Here is a 19,939-nt window from a genome sequence, read left to right on the forward strand (position 1 = left end):
CCTCCACCCTTGGTCGCTGAGCGCCCGACCCAGAACCTGCGCACAAATCGGAGCTGGAGTCGGCTCACCCCTCCCCGCGTGCGCGCCCCGCCCGGAGGCGGAGGCCCGTTTGCAGCGTCATCGTGTTTTCCAGGAGAGTCCTGACGCGGTGGCTGTCAGCTCCATTTTGCTGCCGGAGCTCGCAGCAGCCAGCTGCGTTTTCTTCGTGGTCGCGTCGCCAGCATTGTCTCCTTAGGCTTGGACTCTTTTCCAGGACGGTAAGACGCAGGAGGAAGCAGGCCAGGTGTCAAGGCCTCTTTTTGTGCCTCGAGAGCGCTTGTGACGCTCCCCTCCAAGCTTGTTGGGCGCCCGCAGTCTCCGGCACGGTGACCCCCCTTTTCCCTACCCTCCCGGCTGCATAAAGGTGGCCCGCTCGTCTTCCATGCTTTGCCAAGCCCGTCGCTGCGAATTTGTGTTTGAACCGCAACGCTCCAGTCACTGGTGGAGGGTAGCGGTAGGGTTTGCCAGGCGGGGGAAGGTTCTCGAACGTTTGCCTTCCCCAAAGGGAGCGGGGAGGGCCGAGCCCCGGAGCCCACGGGCGCCATGTTGTCTGCGGCGGCGGAGGCCTCGGCTGGGCTGTAAAATGGCGGCGGGGCGGAGACGGCAAGGCCGCTTGCGAGGGGTGGCGTTGACACGGGTTCTGGAATGTGCCTGTCTCCCTCCTCTGAGGAAGTGTTCTTAACAAAATGAAAAGAAAGAACACGTTGACCTGGTGTAAGGCGGTGTCACTTAATGTCCAGTTGAGTCTTAAAAGGATTCCGGGGAAGGCGCGTGCCTTTGCCTTCAGTGGTGTAAACAAAAGTCAGGTTTAGGATCTCGAGGAAGGAAAAATAATATGGCATATTTGAAGGAACGCGTGAGAGAAGTCGGGCAGTGGGGCCGTTTAGCCGAAGGTATTTTTGCAGCCCCCCGCCCAGAACAATTGGAGATTCTTGATTTCGAGTTGCCTTTAGAGACGAGGTGAGGCCCGGGCAGTTAGTACTGGTTTGAACGGTAGTTGGTGAAAAGTTTCTATATAACGTCTTTTTCAAGTTGTTAGGAATTTGTGCTTCTGGCAGGAAAGGATTTTTCCCAATGTTCAGAAATTGGGATTTCCTCCTCTCTGTTTTTCCAGCACTCTTCTAGTAAATCTGAGCGTGACATGAATAATGCAGAATATCTGTGAATAAAGTTCAGACTCTAGATTTTGAGACAGCAGAAAAAAAAATCATTGGGTTTATCAGTGATTTCAGGTTGGGTGATAATGATTTTTGAACTTTGATTTAAAAGAACAATAAAACGTCACAACTAGAGTGAATTTGCAACAGTGTTGACATGTGGGGTAGTATTTAACTGGGAAAAACTTGTCTTTTATGTAGATGAGACACTCAAAGAGAACTTATTGTCCTGATTGGGATGAAAAAGATTGGGATTATGGAAAATGGAGGAGCAGCAGCGGCAGTCATAAAAGGAGGAGGAGATCACATAGCAGTGCACGGGAGAACAAGCGCTGCAGATATAATTACTCTAAAACATCTGATAGGTAATGAGGATATTTATAGTGTCTCAGTATAAAAGTATTTTCATTACAGTGTTACATATCAGTTGTATCTCAGTAAAACCGGGGGAAAAATACATTTTCATGATTAAAACTAGAGGCGACTTAAAATAACTGATTACCATTTCTGTTTCCAGTGATAACTTGTAATGGTTGTAAAATTGTGTGGGAGGTTTTTTTTTTTGCTTTTTGGTAAGAAAAGCGTAAAATCTTATTAAGAGTGCTGTTTTAAGAGATTTACTGAGAATTTGAGGATATTTGGGATTAACATAGAACAGTGAAAACGCATTTTCTCTTTTTCTAGCTATTATCTGGAAAGCAGATCCATAAATGGGAAGGATTATCATAGTCGACGCTACATTGATGAATACAGAAATGACTACAATCAAGGATGTGAACCTGGACATCGTCATAGAGATCATGAAAGCAGATATCTGAACCATAGTAGCAAGTCCTCTGGTAGAAGTGGAAGAAGTAGTTATAAAAGCAAACACAGAATTCACCACAGCACTTCATATCATCGTTCACATGGGGTATGAGCTCTTAAAATATTTTGGAAATTTTATTTCCCTTGTGGAACAGGAAAACTTGAAATTGTGTTTGATCATTTGAGGAAGGTCTGTTTAAGATAAAGTCGTCTGGATTTTAACTTGCAGGATTCTTTGTGTTTGTGCATTGGATAGGAAATTCTTCAAATACCATATGTGTATAGTTAATATAGTAATAGATTTTATTAGTAGTTGGCAACTAATTGTCATTCCAGTGACAGGAGGTAATTTAGGTTAGTTTATAGCAGGGATTACAAGATATTCTGAAAGTTTTCTTACAGTACTTTAAGAAATGTGATTTGTTAAATTTAAAGCCTTACTACAAATAGAAGTAGAATTTTTATATTTGTACGACTGAGGATTATGCCGTGCATGCCTCTTTGTTCTGGCAAAGTATATTCTCTAATCCTTTTTTCACTAAGGAAACCACTTAAACAGATTTGAATGTTATGGGTTATGGGTTAATTTGGAGATCAAGCTCAGATGACATTTTAAATACCATAGTGTTGTATGCCATTTTTTTTTTTTTCTCCCCAAAATTAGGATTTTAATTTTATTTGCTGTTTTGTTATTTGTTTTCGTAGTTTAGCCGGGAAGTTATAATTTGGCCACAGTCTACTTTTGACAAGTAAATATTCTACAATTTTGCAACATTAAATTAGGACACTATAAACTTAAAATTATGTTTCAGTGAATGCTACAACTAAGCATTTTTTTAAAAAAGAAAAACAATTGTATTATGTTTTGTTGCCTTGCCACTTTGAGTATCTTATCTGAAAATCTGTTCCTTGCCATGTTTTTCTCCTGTTAACATAAACTATGTGCCCTGTGAATTTCTGGGGACTGAATTTGAAATTGCTCCTGCCAACCGTTTGTGGCCTGGCGTGTATCTGAATGCCTGAATATCTCCCCGCTGAATGAATTTCGTATTCTGCCCTGAATTCACTCGGGTATATTGATTGGCTGGATGATCTTGGTGCCGCCCACTTGACGTTTCCAGAAGAGTCACCGAAGGAAAAGAACCAGGAGTGTAGAGGATGATGAGGAGGGTCACCTGATCTGTCAGAGTGGAGACGTACTAAGTGCAAGATGTATAGAATATTTTTCAACACTTATTAACTTTTCAGATAACATAATCTATATATAGATTAAGATTTCAGGGATTTGGAAATCTTTTTTTCTTTCTCTGTTTTTGTTTGTTTTTTTCCATTTCTTTTGGTGGGGGGGGATTGTGTTTTTACTTTCTTTAGAAATTTAATGTTTGTTATGCAGAACTTCCAAAACAGTAAATCAAGTTAATGAAATTAGCTTAAGAATGAAATTAGACCTAAAAATAGTTATATATGTTTTTTGGCAGTGTTGACCAATAAAATATCTAGTGACTAAGGAAATTTGTAGCATCAACTAGAATAATCTGTATTTGATAGCCTTTATTGTAAGTACACTGTTTCCACTTCTTGGTATAACTGAGTTTTATTTCTCTCTTTTAGATGAAATTGTTGATACTTTAGGTGAAGGAGCTTTTGGGAAAGTCGTGGAGTGCATTGATCATAAAGCGTAAGTCTCCTGGCCTGGGATTGCACTTGGGAAGGGGAACAGTATAGAAAATTTATTCAGCTTCAAGATATAGTCTGACCATGAATTAGACACATCATTATACCCTTTTAGCTTGGAGTTTTGGCTTATGTATGGGAAACTCCAATAAGGTTACTAACCTTTTGTGTTCTTAAGCAGTAGCTATTAATAGTATGTGAAAGTCTCTAATTACAAGCTGAGAATAGATTTTATTGTTTCAGAAAATATTCTTTTGTTGTCCCACTGGGCACAGTTGTGGCCATTGTTGGTTTTTTTTTTTTTTCTGGATTAGTAGATTTTGGCCTTGGATTTATATTAGGAGTCTGTGGAGCTTTGCTTACCCCAGACATTGAACCAATCTTCAGGGTAGTTTACCTAGGAACCTATATTCTTAGAAAGTAACCTAATTGATAAAGGGGTAACACAGCTAGAGCTGAGAACTCTCCTAGATTGGTGTCATAAGTTTAATTATCTATGCCCTTCAAACAACTGATTGAAATTTCTTAACATAGTGTAAGAAATTTACTTTGTTTCCTGTTTGATTTTTTTTTTTCCCTTTGGAATGGCAAAGCTTTTCCAAATGAATTATTAGAGGAGGCTTCCTACTATTGGTTGGTAAGGTTCTGAGAACTAGAACTCTTTATCCCCACTATATCCCAACTTTTTTGGTAACCTGGACCAAAGGAAGATTGGAGTTATTAGCCAGTGACTGGTATTATAGGAAGAAACTGCTCTACGTACATTTGTTTTACGTCTTAGTTGGAATGTAAATTGAGGTGATAATGTCCCAGTATTGTTAAATTAGAGCTATTGGTACGTAGTTAAAGGACCAAAAAAAAATTCAAGTGGTCTGATGAAAAAAATCTGTCATTCAGCATGTGTTACCGACCCTACCATATGCCCAAAGGTCATTCTAGTTGCTTACACTGAGTTGAAGTTAGAGTAGTTACTTACAATTAGACCAAACTGAATGCTAGACCATAAATTCAAAAAAAACAAATACAATGGGTCAGAATAGAAGTAGTACAGTTTGAAGAGTGATGGAAAACTGGAATTGGATGTCATCTTTATCATTTTTTTAATGTTAACTTTTCATTAACAGGGGAGGTAGACATGTAGCAGTAAAAATAGTTAAAAATGTGGATAGATATTGTGAAGCTGCTCGCTCAGAAATACAAGTTCTGGAACACTTAAATACAACAGACCCCAGCAGAACATTGTAAGTATCAAAATAGAACTTAGCAAATGACCTCGGGTAGATTTGAATTGTAAGAGGCTGTACTCAGTTTTTTTCTCATATGTTTGTAGCCGCTGTGTCCAGATGCTGGAGTGGTTTGAACATCATGGTCATGTCTGCATTGTGTTTGAACTACTAGGACTTAGTACTTATGACTTTATTAAGGAAAATGGTTTTTTGCCCTTTCGACTGGATCATATCAGGAAGATGGCATATCAGATATGCAAGTCTGTGAATTGTAAGTGTTCAGCATATATTCCAGAAACTTGAGTTTATGGGGACTGATTTTAATGCCAGACCAATTTGAATCTTTGAAAAGAAAAAAATACAATCTAACATATATGACCTGGAGGCCTGACTTAATTAAGAGTGGGTAGGAGAGGGCTTCCCTGGTGGTGCAGTGGTTAAGAATCCGCCTGCCAACGCAGGGGACACGGGTTCGAGCCCTGGTCCGGGAGGATCCCACGTGCCGTGGAGCAACTAAGCCCGTGCACCGCAATGAAGACCCAACGCAGCCAAAAATAAATAAATAAAATAAATTATATATATTTTTAAAAAAAGGCATTGTTTAATAAGAGTAGGTAGGAGAAAGATGTGGTTGATTACAAGCAGCTGGTCAGTTTACTGCATTTCATTCAGTAAAGAGAATATTGTCCAGCATATAATAATAAATTGTATAAGACTGATTTAACCTTTCTAATTTCTAAAAATGATAATCTAGAACCACTGGGTTAAAATTAAGGAATGGCAAATCTCAGCTTCATAAGATAAAGATACTTCTTCTAAGCAGTTAGCTGTCAGTGAACTAACTTTTTAGAGGGGTAATGGGTTTTAGTCCCTGGTGGTTTTGCAGTAGGCTATTGAATGTTGACCACTTATTTGGACATATGAAAAGGCATTCAGAGAGGATTTTTGTTGCAGGGCTTTGGGGTTTGGTTAGGTTTTTGGTTTTCAATTTTTAGAATACAGGAACTTTTTCTGTTTCTTTCTCAGTTCTGCACAGTAATAAGTTGACTCACACAGACTTAAAGCCTGAAAACATCTTATTTGTACAGTCTGACTACACAGAGGCATATAATCCCAAAATGGTAAGTCTTTGATGTTTTATCTTCATAGTTTTAAGTGAATATTTTACACCTTCTTAATGTAATGCCTCCTTCATCATTTATGATTTTCAGAAACGTGATGAACGTACTTTAATAAATCCAGATGTTAAAGTTGTAGACTTTGGAAGTGCAACATATGATGATGAACATCACAGTACATTGGTATCTACAAGACACTATAGGGCACCTGAAGTTATTTTAGGTAAGAATTTCTTAATTGTGCTTTGAGACCTGTGTATGTCTTTGTTGAAGCTAACTTTAAAATTTATTTACAGTTCTAGGTGTTTGTAGGACTACCTTTTTCCCTTTTAGGGATTAGTATAGTAAAACACATTAAGGGTTTTAAGCTCTTGCTTATTCCAAGTAGTCAGCTCTGGGACTTTGAGAAGTTGCTTAATCTTTCTAGAATTCAGTTTGCCCATTTGTAGTATGTGATGGGATGTTATTTTTATTTATTTTTTGGCTGTGTGGCCAACGTGCGCCCCCTGCAGTGGAAGATGGAGCCTTAACCACTGCACCGCCAGGGAAATCCCGTGATGGGATTTTAAAACATAATCATATAATGCCTGTTATACTTCATACATGTCATGTCTAGTCAGACTTTGCATGGTGTAGATTGCTCCCATTTTACAAGTTAGTAAATGGAGGTTTAGGAAAAAAAAATTTTTCCCAAATCAGTCCGAAAAGAGTAAGCCAGATTTGGGGCTTGAAACTAGATGTCTCCAGAGCCCTAACTAATTCTTACATGCTATGCTATCGTATTATGTTTAAGCTTGGATTAAGTGATTCCTTTAGGATCTTTCCAGCTCAAACATCAGATTATATCCTTGTTTTTTAAAATGTTGATAAGAAATATTGAGGAGTTTTTCATTAACAATTTGCTTTACTTTGCAGCCCTAGGATGGTCCCAGCCATGTGATGTCTGGAGTATAGGATGTATTCTTATTGAATATTACCTTGGGTTTACAGTATTTCCAGTAAGTGACAATGATCTGTTTCAATGACTTTGCAAAAGTAAATTGCCTGTTTATATGAATTTAACACAAAGTACACACATTTAGGTAGCGCTTTTTCTCTCTCTCATTATAGACTATTAATTGTAGGTAAAGGTAAAGAAAATCACGTGTAATTCTGATGCTGTTGGGCATTTGTATTTTCTTTATAATGTATTATTTTATTGGAAACATTTCTAAGTATATTACAAATAGTTATCTTTATTTAGGGAAATTGTTGGTGAACTTCTGTAGGCCTTAATTATTTTTTCTTCTAAGCTGTAACTTGCTAAAAGTATGCCTGTTTTAGAGATCACCTTCCTTTGTGACCTGTAATCTATGGACTAAAAATTTAGCAGCTGTGTTTAAGAACAAAGCGCAATGTGCAAATAGAGGTAGTTAATAACTTTTCTTTACTATTTTAGACACACGATAGTAAGGAACATTTGGCAATGATGGAAAGGATTCTTGGACCTTTGCCAAAACATATGATACAGAAAACCAGGTATGTTTAAGAGTAAGTGCCTTCGATCACCTTTGCTAGATGTTTTAAGTTTTCATTGTCAACATTATAAACATGAATGGATATGGACTTACTCTTAGGAAACGTAAATATTTCCATCATGATCGATTAGACTGGGATGAACATAGTTCTGCTGGCAGATATGTTTCAAGGCGCTGTAAACCTCTGAAGGTAAGCCTGGGTCATTGCTTAAGTGATCAAAACCTTGAGTTTTCCCTCTTTTTTTGGTGGGGAAATAAAATTATAATAAGTGGTAGTAGAAAAGGCTGTTGATTGTATTTATTTTCCTTTCAGGAATTTATGCTTTCTCAAGATGCTGAACATGAGCTTCTCTTTGACCTCATTCAGAAAATGTTGGAGTATGATCCAGCTAAAAGGATTACTCTTAAAGAAGCCTTAAAGCATCCTTTCTTTTACCCCCTTAAAAAAAGTATATAAATCTATAACTGTATAGCTCCCTTAAGAGATCATATGGACTGTATCAGTCTAATTTTTAAATTTAAGTTATTTTGTACAGCTTTTGTACATTTACATTTTTGTATTGCCATGTTTATTTTGTTTGGGTAACTCGATTTAAGTAAATATTAGCTAAGTAAAGTAATGAACATCTTTTTCAGTAATTACAAAATGATTTATTCAGAATAAATTTTGTACTTATAAAATTTATATGAATCTGTTTAGTTTGTTTTTAGCACCATTTTTGTTCTACCTGTTATTGTAAGAATGGATGTGTATCTCTTCCTGGAGTTTTCCTTATGTCTTTGGAAATGTTTAGCTTTGTTTGCATTTTAGGGGTTGCCAGCATTGGGAGTTATGCCTTCCTTCTCTAAACCAATGCAATGAAACCAGGTTATAGAATACAAAGAACTAGAGATGAGCCAAGAGAATTGTATTCTCCCTTTATTCCCAAATTTAATATTGCTGCTTTCTTGTCACCCCCAGTGGGATTCCACAAATGGCTTGTTAGTGGGGAATTTAGGATTCTACGCAGTTGGCTTTTTTTTTTTTTTTAAGACTTTTTTAGAGTAGTTATAGATCCACAGCAAAATTGAGAGGAAGGTGCAGAGATTTCCAGTATACTTCTTGCTCCACACATGTATAGCCTCCCGCATTATCCACACCCCTCGTGTATTTAGCATTATAGGATACAGAGTGTTTTCACTGCTCTAAAAATCGGCTCTATTCATCCTTCTCACCTCCGACCTCCTGCAACCACTGATATTTTTACTGTCCTTAGTTTTGCCTTTCCTAGACTGTCATATAGTTGGCGTCGTACAGTATGTAGTCTTTTCAGATTGCTTTCATTTTTTGAGTAATGTGCATTGAAGGTTCCTCTGTGTTTCCATAGCTTTATAGCTCATTTCTTTTTAGCTTACAATTTATTTTTTATTTTTTTTAATTTATTATTTTTTATTTTGGCTGCACCAGTTCTTAGTTGTGGCATGCAAATGTTTTAGTTGCTGCATGCAGGCTTCTTAGTTGCTGCATGTATGCGGGATATAGTTCCCTGGCCAGGGATGGAACCCAGGCCCCCCTGCATTGGGAGCATGGAATCTTACCCACTGGACCACCAGGGAAGTCCCCAGTTTATTTTTTAAATTCTGAAAGACACTGCAAGATCTAAACTTTGGGTAGTGCTCCCCACATGCAAACACACCTGGTCAGGAACCCAGTAGAAGAGCCCCCTTTGTAGGAAGCATTGCAACAGTAGGGTTGTGTGGTATGGATATATATATATTTTGTTGTTGTTGTTGTTGTTTTGCGGTACGTGGGCCTCTCACTGTTGTGGCGTCTCCCGTTGTGGAGCACAGGCTCTGGACGCGCAGGCTCAGTGGCCATGGCTCATGGGCCCAGCCGCTCCTTGGCATGTGGGATCCTCCCGGACCGGTGCACGAACCTGCGTCCCCTGCATCGGCAGGCAGACCCTCAACCACTGCGCCACCAGGGAAGCCCTGGATATATTTTTACTGCAATTTTTAAAATTATACATGGCATATCCTCGTTAATATTTTAATGTAATGTAAATTACGTACCTAATCAAATTTAAAAAATAAAAAAACTGAATTTATCCTAAAACCACATAAAATGGAAACTTTCACTCAGATTATTTACATGGTAACACTAATAAAGACTTAGCAGCATTACTACCTGATGCTGTTTTATCCTAGTTCTTTCTGAAACGTTCCATTTTAGTCTGTATCTTTATGCAGTTCACAATTGTCTATCATAAATATCTTTTACAAAAAGAACCTGTATGAGCATATATTTTCCAAGGTGGTAGATGTGTACCAGAGAGGGCCATCAAGAACTAAAGCATTCTGGTTGCAAATAATAAACATCTGTTCTCTAAGATTATGTGGATTTTTTATCTTATTTATTTTTAAAAATTTATTTGGCCATGTCTGGTCTTCATTGCGGCATGCAGGCTCTTTTGTTGCTGCATATGTTCTCTTCATTGTGGCACATGGGCTTCTCTCTAGTTGTGCGTGGGCTCAGTAGTTGTGGCACGCAGGCTCTAGTGCACGCATGGGCTTAGTTGCCCTGCGGCATGTGGGATCTTAATTCCCCGAGGACCCAAGTCCCCAGCATTGGAAGGCAGCTTCTTACCCACTGGACCACCAGGGAAGTCTCTGTGGACGTTTTAGACAAATAACATTCAAACATTTTCATAGACCCATCTCCATTTGTTCAAATATTAGCTCCTCATCTTCATGTTTTCTTTTTCCATTAGTTAATCTTCATTATCTGCTTGTAGTTCCTTTTTTTTTTTTTAAGTGCTGAGCTAGTAGTCCATTGTCTGGATATACCAGTTTATCTATTCACCTATTGAAGGACATCTTTGTTTTTAACTGTTAAGAAAAAGTTGCCATTAACATCTGTGTGCAGGGGGTTTTTTTTTGTGGACTTAAGTTTCCAATTCCTTTGGATTGATACCAAGAAGTACGATTGCTAAATCAAATAGTAAGAGTATTTTTAGTTTTGTGAGAAATTGTGATTTCCCCCCAGTCTAGCTTGTCTTGTTCTCTTGGCATCGTATTTCACAGAGCAGAAGTTGATCTGTAAGCAGTCCGGTTGGTAATTCTTTCATAGGTTGTGCTTTTGGTGGTAGGTTTCTAAAAAGTCATTGGTACCCAAGATCGTCTAGGTTTTCTCCCATGTTATTTTGAAGTTTTGTAGGTTTGTGTATTACATTTAAGTCTTTGATCCCTCTTGAGTTAATTTTTGTAAAGAATTTAAGCCTCTAGATTAAATTTTGTGCTTTTTTAAAATAAATTTATTTATTTACTTTTGGCTGCATTGGGTCTTCATTGCTGCTTGTGGGCTTTCTCTAGTTGTGGCGAGCAGGGGCTACTCTTCATTGCAGTGCATGGGCTTTTCATTGCAGTGGCTTCTCTTGTTGCGGAGCACAGGCTCTAGGTGTGTGGGCTTAGTTGCTCTGTGGCATGTGGGATCTTCCTGGACCAGGGCTTGAACCCATGTCCCCTGCATTGGCAGGCAGATTCTTAACCATTGCACCACCAGGGAAGTCCCTAAATTTTGTGCATGTTGATGTCCAGTTATTTCTGCACCATTTGTTGAAAGGAGGGTTTTTGTTTTGGGTGACAGGAGTGTTTGAAATTTAAAAGTACATTAAGGCTGAGAGATTTTAAGTGGATTTGTCATCCATGATATACTTCCTTGTTGCCAAGATAAGTATCCCAACTCCAGAGCCAAACTGCATAGATTCAAATCTAGCCCTTACTAGCTATGTGACCTTGGACTATCACTAAATCTCTGTGCTTGCCTATATTTGTAAAACTACAGAAGATTATAGCATTTACATTACAGTTAGGAGCATAAGTTAGTTTAATATATGAAAAGCGCGGTTGGAATAGTGGCCTAGATTCTACATAGGCTATTTGTTATGGAAGAAGGGACACGTGTTTTGCATATTTTGGTATTTTCCTTTGGCCCATGCAATAGTGTTTTTTGTTTTTTAATTTAATTTAATTAATTTATTTTTGGCTGCGTTGAGTCTTCTTTGCTGTGTGCAGGCTTTCTCTAGTTGTGGTGAGCAGAGGCTACTCTTTGTTGCAGTGCACTGGCTTCTCACTTCAGTGGCTTCTCTTGTTGCGGAGCACGGGCTCTAGGCACGCAGGCTTCAGTAGTTGCAGCACGCAGGTTCCATAGTTGTGGCATGCAGGCCCTAGGGAGCACGGGCTTCAGTAGTTGCGGTGTGTGGGCTCAGTAGTTGCGGCGCATGGGCTTAATTGCTCCACGGCATATGGGATCTTCCCAGACCAAGGATCAAACCCATGTCCCATGCATTGGCAGGCAGATTCTTAACCACTGCACCACCAGGGAAGTCCTGCAATAGTCTTTTAATTTACTTCCCGCTTAAAAATTATATCAAGGTTCCCTGTGCAGAGGATTTCTCTGAATTTTTGTAAGAGTAAACCCTAAATTGTTGATACGTTTCAAATTACTTAACCTAGGTACCATAAATTATGTACTGTATTATAGTCTTAAATTTTTAGTTGTGTAATTTTTGCCATTGAAGGTGGTGACTTGTATATTCAGTTGTACTAATTCCTAACCTAAGCTCTGAGGGTTAGAATGCATTGGTTACATGTTTGACTGAAAGATACGTTAGAGTAGATGACACAACCCTTAAGGGCCTGTATTTTCATAAATTTAAAAGAGAGGCAGTTCCAGGCTTTGAGGCTTATCCTGCCTCCTCAGGAATGGTGTCCCAGAGCCAGTTTGCTGACATCCTATTGGTCAAAGAAAGTCACATGACTGGACCCCAGAGTCTGCATGGGAGGGTATAACAAGGTTATGTAAAAGGTGTGGCCAAGGGCAGAAGTGGAGAATTTGCACCATCAGTAAGTAGTCTCACCCACCCTACCTACCCCCAGTCTATTAATAGGAGCCAGAGTATGCCTGTTAAAACTAAATATCAAGTCACTAAGTCCTTCAAAAACTTCCCCATCAGTTTCACCACAATCCTTATAATCACCTTTATAGTATGCTATGCCACTCCATGTTACCACATTGCTAGGTACTTTCTCCTAATGCAGGGCTGTGGCCTCACTGGCCTCCTTAATCCTGAAGCCTGGCAAGTACAGTCCTTTCTCTTACAGATATGCACGTGTCTCCATCTTTCTCCTTCAGGTGTTTAATTCAGTGAGGGCTTCCCTGACTACATTACTTAAAATTGCCACAATCTCCCTTGCAAACACCATCCATGTGCCCCTTTTCTGCTTTATTTTTCTCTGTAGGCATCTATTTTTACACCTCTGAAAGGTAAGCTCTGTGACATCAGAGATTTTTGTTTTGGTTTATTTTTTTTAAACATCTTTATTGGAGTATAATTGCTTTACGGTGGTGTGTTAGTTTCTGCTTTATAACAAAGTGAATCAGCTGTACATATACATGGTTTGGTTTTTTGTGAGCAGAGTTCTTAGGGAGAGATCCATGTAGATAATCCAGGAAAGACTGTACAGGCAGAGGAGACAATAACTGCCTCTGAAGCAAAAGCATCCTTAGTATGTTCAGTGAGCACCAAGGAGACCAGTGTGGTTGAAGCTGAATGGGTGTTGAAAAAAGTGTTAGGAGATGAGGTTAGAGAGAGAGACCTAGGGGGGCACATCACATAGGATTTTGTAGATTGTTGTACAGGTTTTGTTCTGCATGAGATAGAAAGTCACTAGAAAGTTCCACATGGTTGCAAGAATGGAATGGTTGCCTGCGGCCCCTGGCTTATAGTCTCCCAGTAGAAGAGAGAAAATTGTTTCAATAGTCACAGTAAAGAATTCCCAGAAAAGCTATGGCATCTTAGTTTTGCTTCAAAAAAAAAAAATCCAAGGAGGGGGACTTCTCTGGTGGCGCAGTGGTTAAGAATCTGCCTGCCAATGCAGAGGACACGGGTTTGAGCCCTGGTCCGGGAAGATCCCACATGCCGTGGAGCAACTAAGCCTGTGCACCACAACTACTGAGCCTGCGCTCTAGAGCCCGCGAGCCACAACTACTGAGCCCGTGTGCCACAACTACTGAAGCCTGTGCGCCTGGAGCCCGTGCTCCGCAACAAGAGAAGCCACCACAGTGAGAAGCCCGTGCACCGCAGTGAAGAGTAGCCCCCACTCACTGCAACTAGAGAAAGCCCACGTGCAAAAACGAAGACCTAATGCAGCCAAAAATTAAAAAAAATTAAAAAAAATTAAAAAACCCAAGGAGGTTGGAGGAAGCAGTTGGGGGGTAAGGGGGCCAGTATAGGAAAAGTAAGGTTGGCCATGAGACGATAATAGTTGAAACTGGGTGATGGGTCAGTGAGGGTTCACTGTTGTTTTTTCTTGTATATGTTTTAAGTTTTAAAGTTCAGAGAAAAAACCAACTTTCTGTGGAGACCACATTGTAAATGGGTTTTACTGTATTCCAATGAAACTTTAGTTACAAAGATAGGCAATGGGTGGCTGGATTTTCAGAAATTTGACTATGATGTGTCTTGGTGTCTATTTCTTTGGGTTTATCCTATTTGGAGTTGTACTCAGCTTCTCAAAGTTGTAGTTAAATTTGGAAAGTTTTTAGCCATATTTCTTTGACTACATTTTCAGCATTGCACTTTTTCTCCTTCCTGGCATTTCAGTGACATGAATATTAGATCATTTGTTAATGTTCCACAGGTCCCTGTCCCTCAGGTCAGTTGTTTTTTCCATCTATTTTCTTTATTTTTCAGATTGGATAATTTCTGTTATTCAAGAGTACCAATTCTTTCCTCATTCCCCTCTTTTATGCTGTTTAGCCCATCCATTGAGGGTTTTCCCCTTAGTTATGTTTTTCAGTTATAAAATTTCCTTCTGGTTCCTCATAACTTATGTCTCCTTTTTATTTGCTGAGACTTTCTAGTTTTCCATTTGTTTCAAGTGTGTTTGTAATTGCTCACTGCAGCAACATTATGATGACTGCTTTAAAATTGTTGTGGGAATTCCCTGGTGGTCCAGTGGTTAGGACGCCATGCTTCCACTGCAGGGGCCACAGGTTCGATCCCTGGTTGGGGAACCTAAGATCCTGCATGCCATGTGGCGCAGCCAAAAAATAAAATCATCGTTGGGTAATTCTAGCATTTATGCTATCTTGGCATCTGTTTTTTATCTTTTCTCTCTCAGGTTGTAATTTTCTTGATTCTTGGTATGACAAGTGATTTTTTTTATTGAAACTGGGACATTTTTGGCATTTGTGTTATGAGACTCCGGGTCTTATTTAAATATTCTATTTTACCATGCCTCCTCTGACACCACCCTGGTCGGAAAAGAGGGGGCACTACCTCGTTACTGCTAGGTGTGGGTGGACACCCAGCTCCTGTTGACACCCAGGGTTGGAGAGGGGCTTCTCATCACTGCTGGGCAGAGTTGGGAGTTCTGGCTCCCTACTAGGCCTCTGTACCACCCTGGCTGGGAGGGGTAGGATTGCTTCATTTCCTATTATAGGTATACCTCCGAGAGATAATTGTGGGCTCAGTTCCAGACCACTGCAATAAAGTGAGTATTGCAATAAAGCAAGTCACAGAAATTTTTTTAGTTTCCGAGTGCATATAAAAGTTATGTTTACCGGGACTTCCCCAGCGGTCCAGTGTTTGAGACTCCACGCTTCCACCGCAGGGGGGCACAGGTTCGATCCCTGGTTGGAGAACTAGGATCCCACATGCCTCACAGCATAGCCAAAAATAAAAATAAATTTTAAAAGAAGTTATGTTTACCCTACACTGTAGTCTGTTAATTGTGCAATAACAGTAAGTCTAAAACAAAGTGTGTTTTAAAAACTGAAGGTTTATGGTAACCCTGTGTCAAACAAGTCTGTCGATGCTATTTTTCCAACAGCATTTGCTCACTTCATGTCTCTGTGTCACAGTTTGGTAGTTCTCACAATATTTTAGGCTATTTCATTATTACATTTTTATGGTGCTCTGTGACCAGTGATTTTTGATGTTACTATTGTAATCGTTTTGGGTCACCGTAAACCGCACCCATATAAGATGGCGAACTTAATTGATAAACTTTCTGATTGCTCCATCAACCAGCTGTTCCCCCATCTCACAATATTTTAGGCTATTTCATTATTACATTTTTATGGTGCTCTGTGACCAGTGATTTTTGATGTTACTATTGTAATCGTTTTGGGTCACCGTAAACCGCACCCATATAAGATGGCGAACTTAATTGATAAACTTTCTGATTGCTCCATCAACCAGCTGTTCCCCCATCTCTCCTCCTCGGGCCTCCCTATTCCCTGAGATATAACAATATTAAAATTAGACCAATTAACCCTACCATGGCCTCTAAGTGTTCAAGTGAAAAGAAGAGTCGCACGTCTCTCACTTTAAATCAAGCTAGAAATGATTAAGCTTAGTGAGGAAGACATGTCAAAAGCTGAGATAGACCGAAAGCTAGGCCTCTTGCACCAAACAGCCAAGTCGTGACTGCAAAGGAAAAGTTCCTGAAGGAAATTAAAAGTGCTATTCCAGTGAGCACACGAATCGAAACAGCCTTATTGCTGATATGGAGACAGTTTTAGTGGTCTGAATAGAGGATGAAACCAGCTACAACATTCCCTTAAGCCAAAGCCTAATCCAGGCAAGGCCATAACTATCTTACATTCTGTGAAGTCTGAGAGAGATGAGGAAGCTGCAGAGAAAAAGTTTGAAGCTAGCAAAGATTGATTTGTGAGGTTTAAGGAAAGAAGCTGTCACTATAACATAAAGGTGCAAGGTGAAGCAGCAAGTACTGATGTCGAAGCTGCAGAAAGTTATCCAAAAGATCTAGCTGAGATAATGAAGGTGGCTACTCTGAACAGCAGATTTTTCAGTGTAAATGAAACAGCCTTATCTTGGAAGAAGATGCCATCTAGGACTCTCATAGCTAGAGAGAAGTCAGTGCCTGGCTTCAAAGCTTTAAAGGACAGGCTGACTCTTGTTAGGGGCTAATGCAGCTGGTGACTTTAAGTTGAAGCCAGTGCTTATTTACCATTCCCAAACTCCTAGGACCCTTGAGAATTATGCTAAATCTACTCTGCCTGTGCTCTATATTTTCTATTTTATTTTTTATTTTTGGCTGCGTTGGGTCTTCATTGCTGCGTGCGGGCTTTCTCTAGTTGCGGCGAGCAGGGGCTACTCATTGTTGCAGCGCGTGGGCTTCTCATTGCGGTGGCTTCTCGTTGTGGAGCATGGGCTCTAGGTGCACAGGCTTCAGTAGTTGAAGCATGTGGGCTCAGTAGTTGCAGCACGCAGGCCTTAGAGCACGCAGGCTTCAGTAGTTGTGGCCTGTGGGCTCTAGAGCGCGGGCTCAGTAGTTGTGGTGCATGGGCTTAGTTGCTTTGCAGCATGTGGGATCTTCCCGGACCAGGGATTGAACCCTTGTCCCCTGCATTGGCAGGCAGATTCTTAACCACTGTGCCACCAGGAAAGTCCCTGCCTGTGCTCTATAAATGGAACAGCAAAGCCTGGATGACAGCACATCTGTTTATAACAGGTTTACTGAAAATTTTAAGCCCACTGTTGAGACCTTACTGCTCAGAAAAAATAAGATTCCTTTCAAAATACTGCTGCTCATTGACAGTGCACCTAAGAGCTCTGACGGAGGTGGACAACAAGATTAATGTTTTCATGCCTGCTAACACAGAATCCATTCTGCAGCCCATGGATCAAGGAGTAATTTCAACATTTCAACTCTTTATTATTTAAGAAATAATAGGCTATAACTGTCATAGATAGTGATGCCTCTGATGGATCTGGGCAGTCAATTGAAAACCTTCTGGAAAGGATTCACCATTCTGGATACCGTTAAGAACACTTGTGAGTCATGGGAAGAGGTCAAAAAATCAGCATTAAGAGGAGTTTGGAAGAAATTGATTCCAACTCTCCTAGATGCCTTTGAGGGTCTCAAGACTTAAGTGGAGGAAATAACTGCAGATGTGGTGAAAATAGCAAGGGCATTAGAGTGGAGCCTGAAAATGTGACTGAATCGCTGCAATCTCACAATAAAACTTGAAGTGATGAGAAGGTGCTTCTTTATGGAGAAGCAAAGAGACTGGTTTCCTGAGATGGAATCTACTCCTGGTGAAGATGCTATAAAGATTATTAAAATGGCAAAGCATTTAGATATCACATAAACTTAGTTGATGAAGCAGCAGCAGAGTTTGAGAGGATCGAGTCTAATTTTGAAAGAAATTCTGCTGTGGGTAAAATGGTATCAAACAGCGCATCGCATGCTACAGAGAGGTGGTTTGTGAAAGGAAGAGTGAATTGATGTGGTACACTTCATTGTTTTAGTTTAAGAATTTGACACGGCCACCCCACCCTTCAGCAAACAACACCCTGATCAGTCAGCACTGAGGGAAGACTCCACCAGCAAAAAGATTATGACTCACTGATGATGGTTAGTATCTTTTACCAATAAAGTTTTAAAATTAAGGCGTGTACATTGCTTTTTAAAAAAATATTTATTTATTTTTATTTATTATTTTTTTTTTTTTTGCGGTACGCGGGCCTCTCACTGCTGTGGCCTCTCCCATTGCGGAGCACAGGCTCCGGACGCGCAGGCTCAGAGGCCATGGCTCACGGGCCCAGCCGCTCCGCGGCATGTGGGATCTTCCCGGACCAGGGCACGAACCGGCGTCCCCTGCATCGGCAGGCGGACTCTCAACCACTGCGCCACCAGAGAAGCCCAAAAATATTTATTTATTTGGTTGTGCAGGGTCTTACTTGCAGCAGGTGGGCTTCTTTGTTGTGGCTCATGGGCTCCTTAGTTGTGGCACACGAACCCTTAGCATGTGGGCTCCTTAGTTGCGGCACGCGAACTCTTAGTTGCGGCATGCACGTGGGATCTAGCTCCCTGACCAGGGGTCGAACCCGGTCCCCCTGCATTGGGAGCGTGGAGTCTTAACTACTGCACCACCAGGGAAGTCCCTACATTGCTTTTTTATACATAATGATATTGCACACTTAATAGACTACAGTATAGTGTAAACATAACTTGTATATGCATTGCTGGGAAACCATAAAATTAGTGTTAGTTGCTTTATTGTGATAGTCTCTTTACTGCAGTTGTCTAGAACCAAACCAGCAGTATCTCCTAGGTATGCCTGTAGAGGAAAGACAAATCATCTTAATCCAATCAGGTACTGAGCTGATTTGAAACTGGGCTTCAATCTTTTTCAGGGCTAATCTGTGTCCAAGTCTACTCTTACTTCTAAGGTGTGTACTCAGGTGGTCTCTGTTAGTTTGGGTTCCCCCAGAGGCAGAGCCTGAGACAAAGATTGGACTGCAGGTAGTTTATTTGGGAGATGATGCCATCAATTGTGGAATGGGGAGGTGAGACAGGGAACGAAAAACAGCCAATACAGGGTATACTGTCAAGCAGTTGTCACTGTAGGTAGTTGAAGTTTAATACCACAGAGGAACTCTGGGAACCAGTGTAGAACATGTCTTAAAGTTATTCTACCCGAGAGACCAGAGAGAGAGAAATCTATTAAGTAACTCCTAGTGGTGATTAAGGCTGCACTGACTAAACACGGAAGCAGGGGTGGGCTTAATTCTTGGTACTTTTGGACTCTGCATTTAGGCAGAGTGGGCTCTGGCTCAGGCAAAAACCTCAGGCAAAAAGATGCAGGTTTTTGTAGGAGAAGTGGGACCTGGTAAGGCCTGATGGGATGAGGGAAGACACCAGGATTATATACTACACTCCATTCCTTCCCCTGCTGACATCCCCTCAGGCCCTACATTAAGTTTACTCTGTCCTGACACTGCATCCTCCAGGTGGTGGCTGGTCATAATTTAAAAACACACACACACAGGTCTTCCCTGGTGGCGCAGTGGTTGAGAGTCCGCCTGCCGATGCAGGGGACACGGATTCGTGCCCCGGTCCGGGAAGATCCCACATGCCGCGGAGCGGCTGGGCCCGTGAGCCATGGCCGCTGAGCCTGCGCGTCCAGAGCCTGTGCTCCGCAACGGGAGAGGCCACAACAGTGAGAGGCCCGCGTACCGCAAAAAAAAAAAGGCACACACACACACAAAAACAAACAAAAAAACACCCAAACACTTGTAAGTGGAGGTTGATTAGAATAAGCTATAAAGCCTGCACTGCTATAATTGGTCCTGAGGCCAGTGTTAATATTTATCACCCTCTCGTCTACCACACATTCTAGATTCACACTCTGCTGGTTGAGAATGCTTGCTTCTCATCAGTGGGATGCCCAACCTTCATCCCTTTTGAGGCGACTCAGTCTCTGCTTACCTTGCCTTTGTAAGGCCATGGTTGCTGCAGTTGCCCACTTGGAATTATCAAGTCATAGGCATACCAAGAGTGAGTCCTTAAAGTTCCAGACATATTCTGCCTTGCCCCTGTAGCAG

General features: G+C 40.8%; 1 protein-coding gene across 1 annotated transcript; it reads left to right on the forward strand.

Moving 5' to 3' along the window:
• Window positions 1-1,397: 1,397 nt before the first annotated feature.
• CLK1 (CDC like kinase 1) lies at window positions 1,398-8,223 on the forward strand (the record flags this gene model as incomplete). Its single annotated transcript, XM_079710388.1, has 12 exons — window positions 1,398-1,561; window positions 1,881-2,109; window positions 3,125-3,215; window positions 3,615-3,681; window positions 4,802-4,918; window positions 5,008-5,174; window positions 5,930-6,024; window positions 6,115-6,244; window positions 6,937-7,019; window positions 7,460-7,539; window positions 7,638-7,728; window positions 7,852-8,223. 12 exons carry the CDS (start codon window positions 1,398-1,400, stop codon window positions 7,993-7,995), a joined length of 1,458 nt encoding a protein of 485 aa, XP_079566514.1. The 3' UTR covers window positions 7,996-8,223.
• Window positions 8,224-19,939: the final 11,716 nt, after the last annotated feature.

This window comes from Hyperoodon ampullatus (assembly GCF_949752795.1).
Source record: "Hyperoodon ampullatus genome assembly, chromosome: 8".
In the NCBI taxonomy this organism is placed as follows: Eukaryota; Metazoa; Chordata; class Mammalia; order Artiodactyla; family Ziphiidae; genus Hyperoodon; species Hyperoodon ampullatus.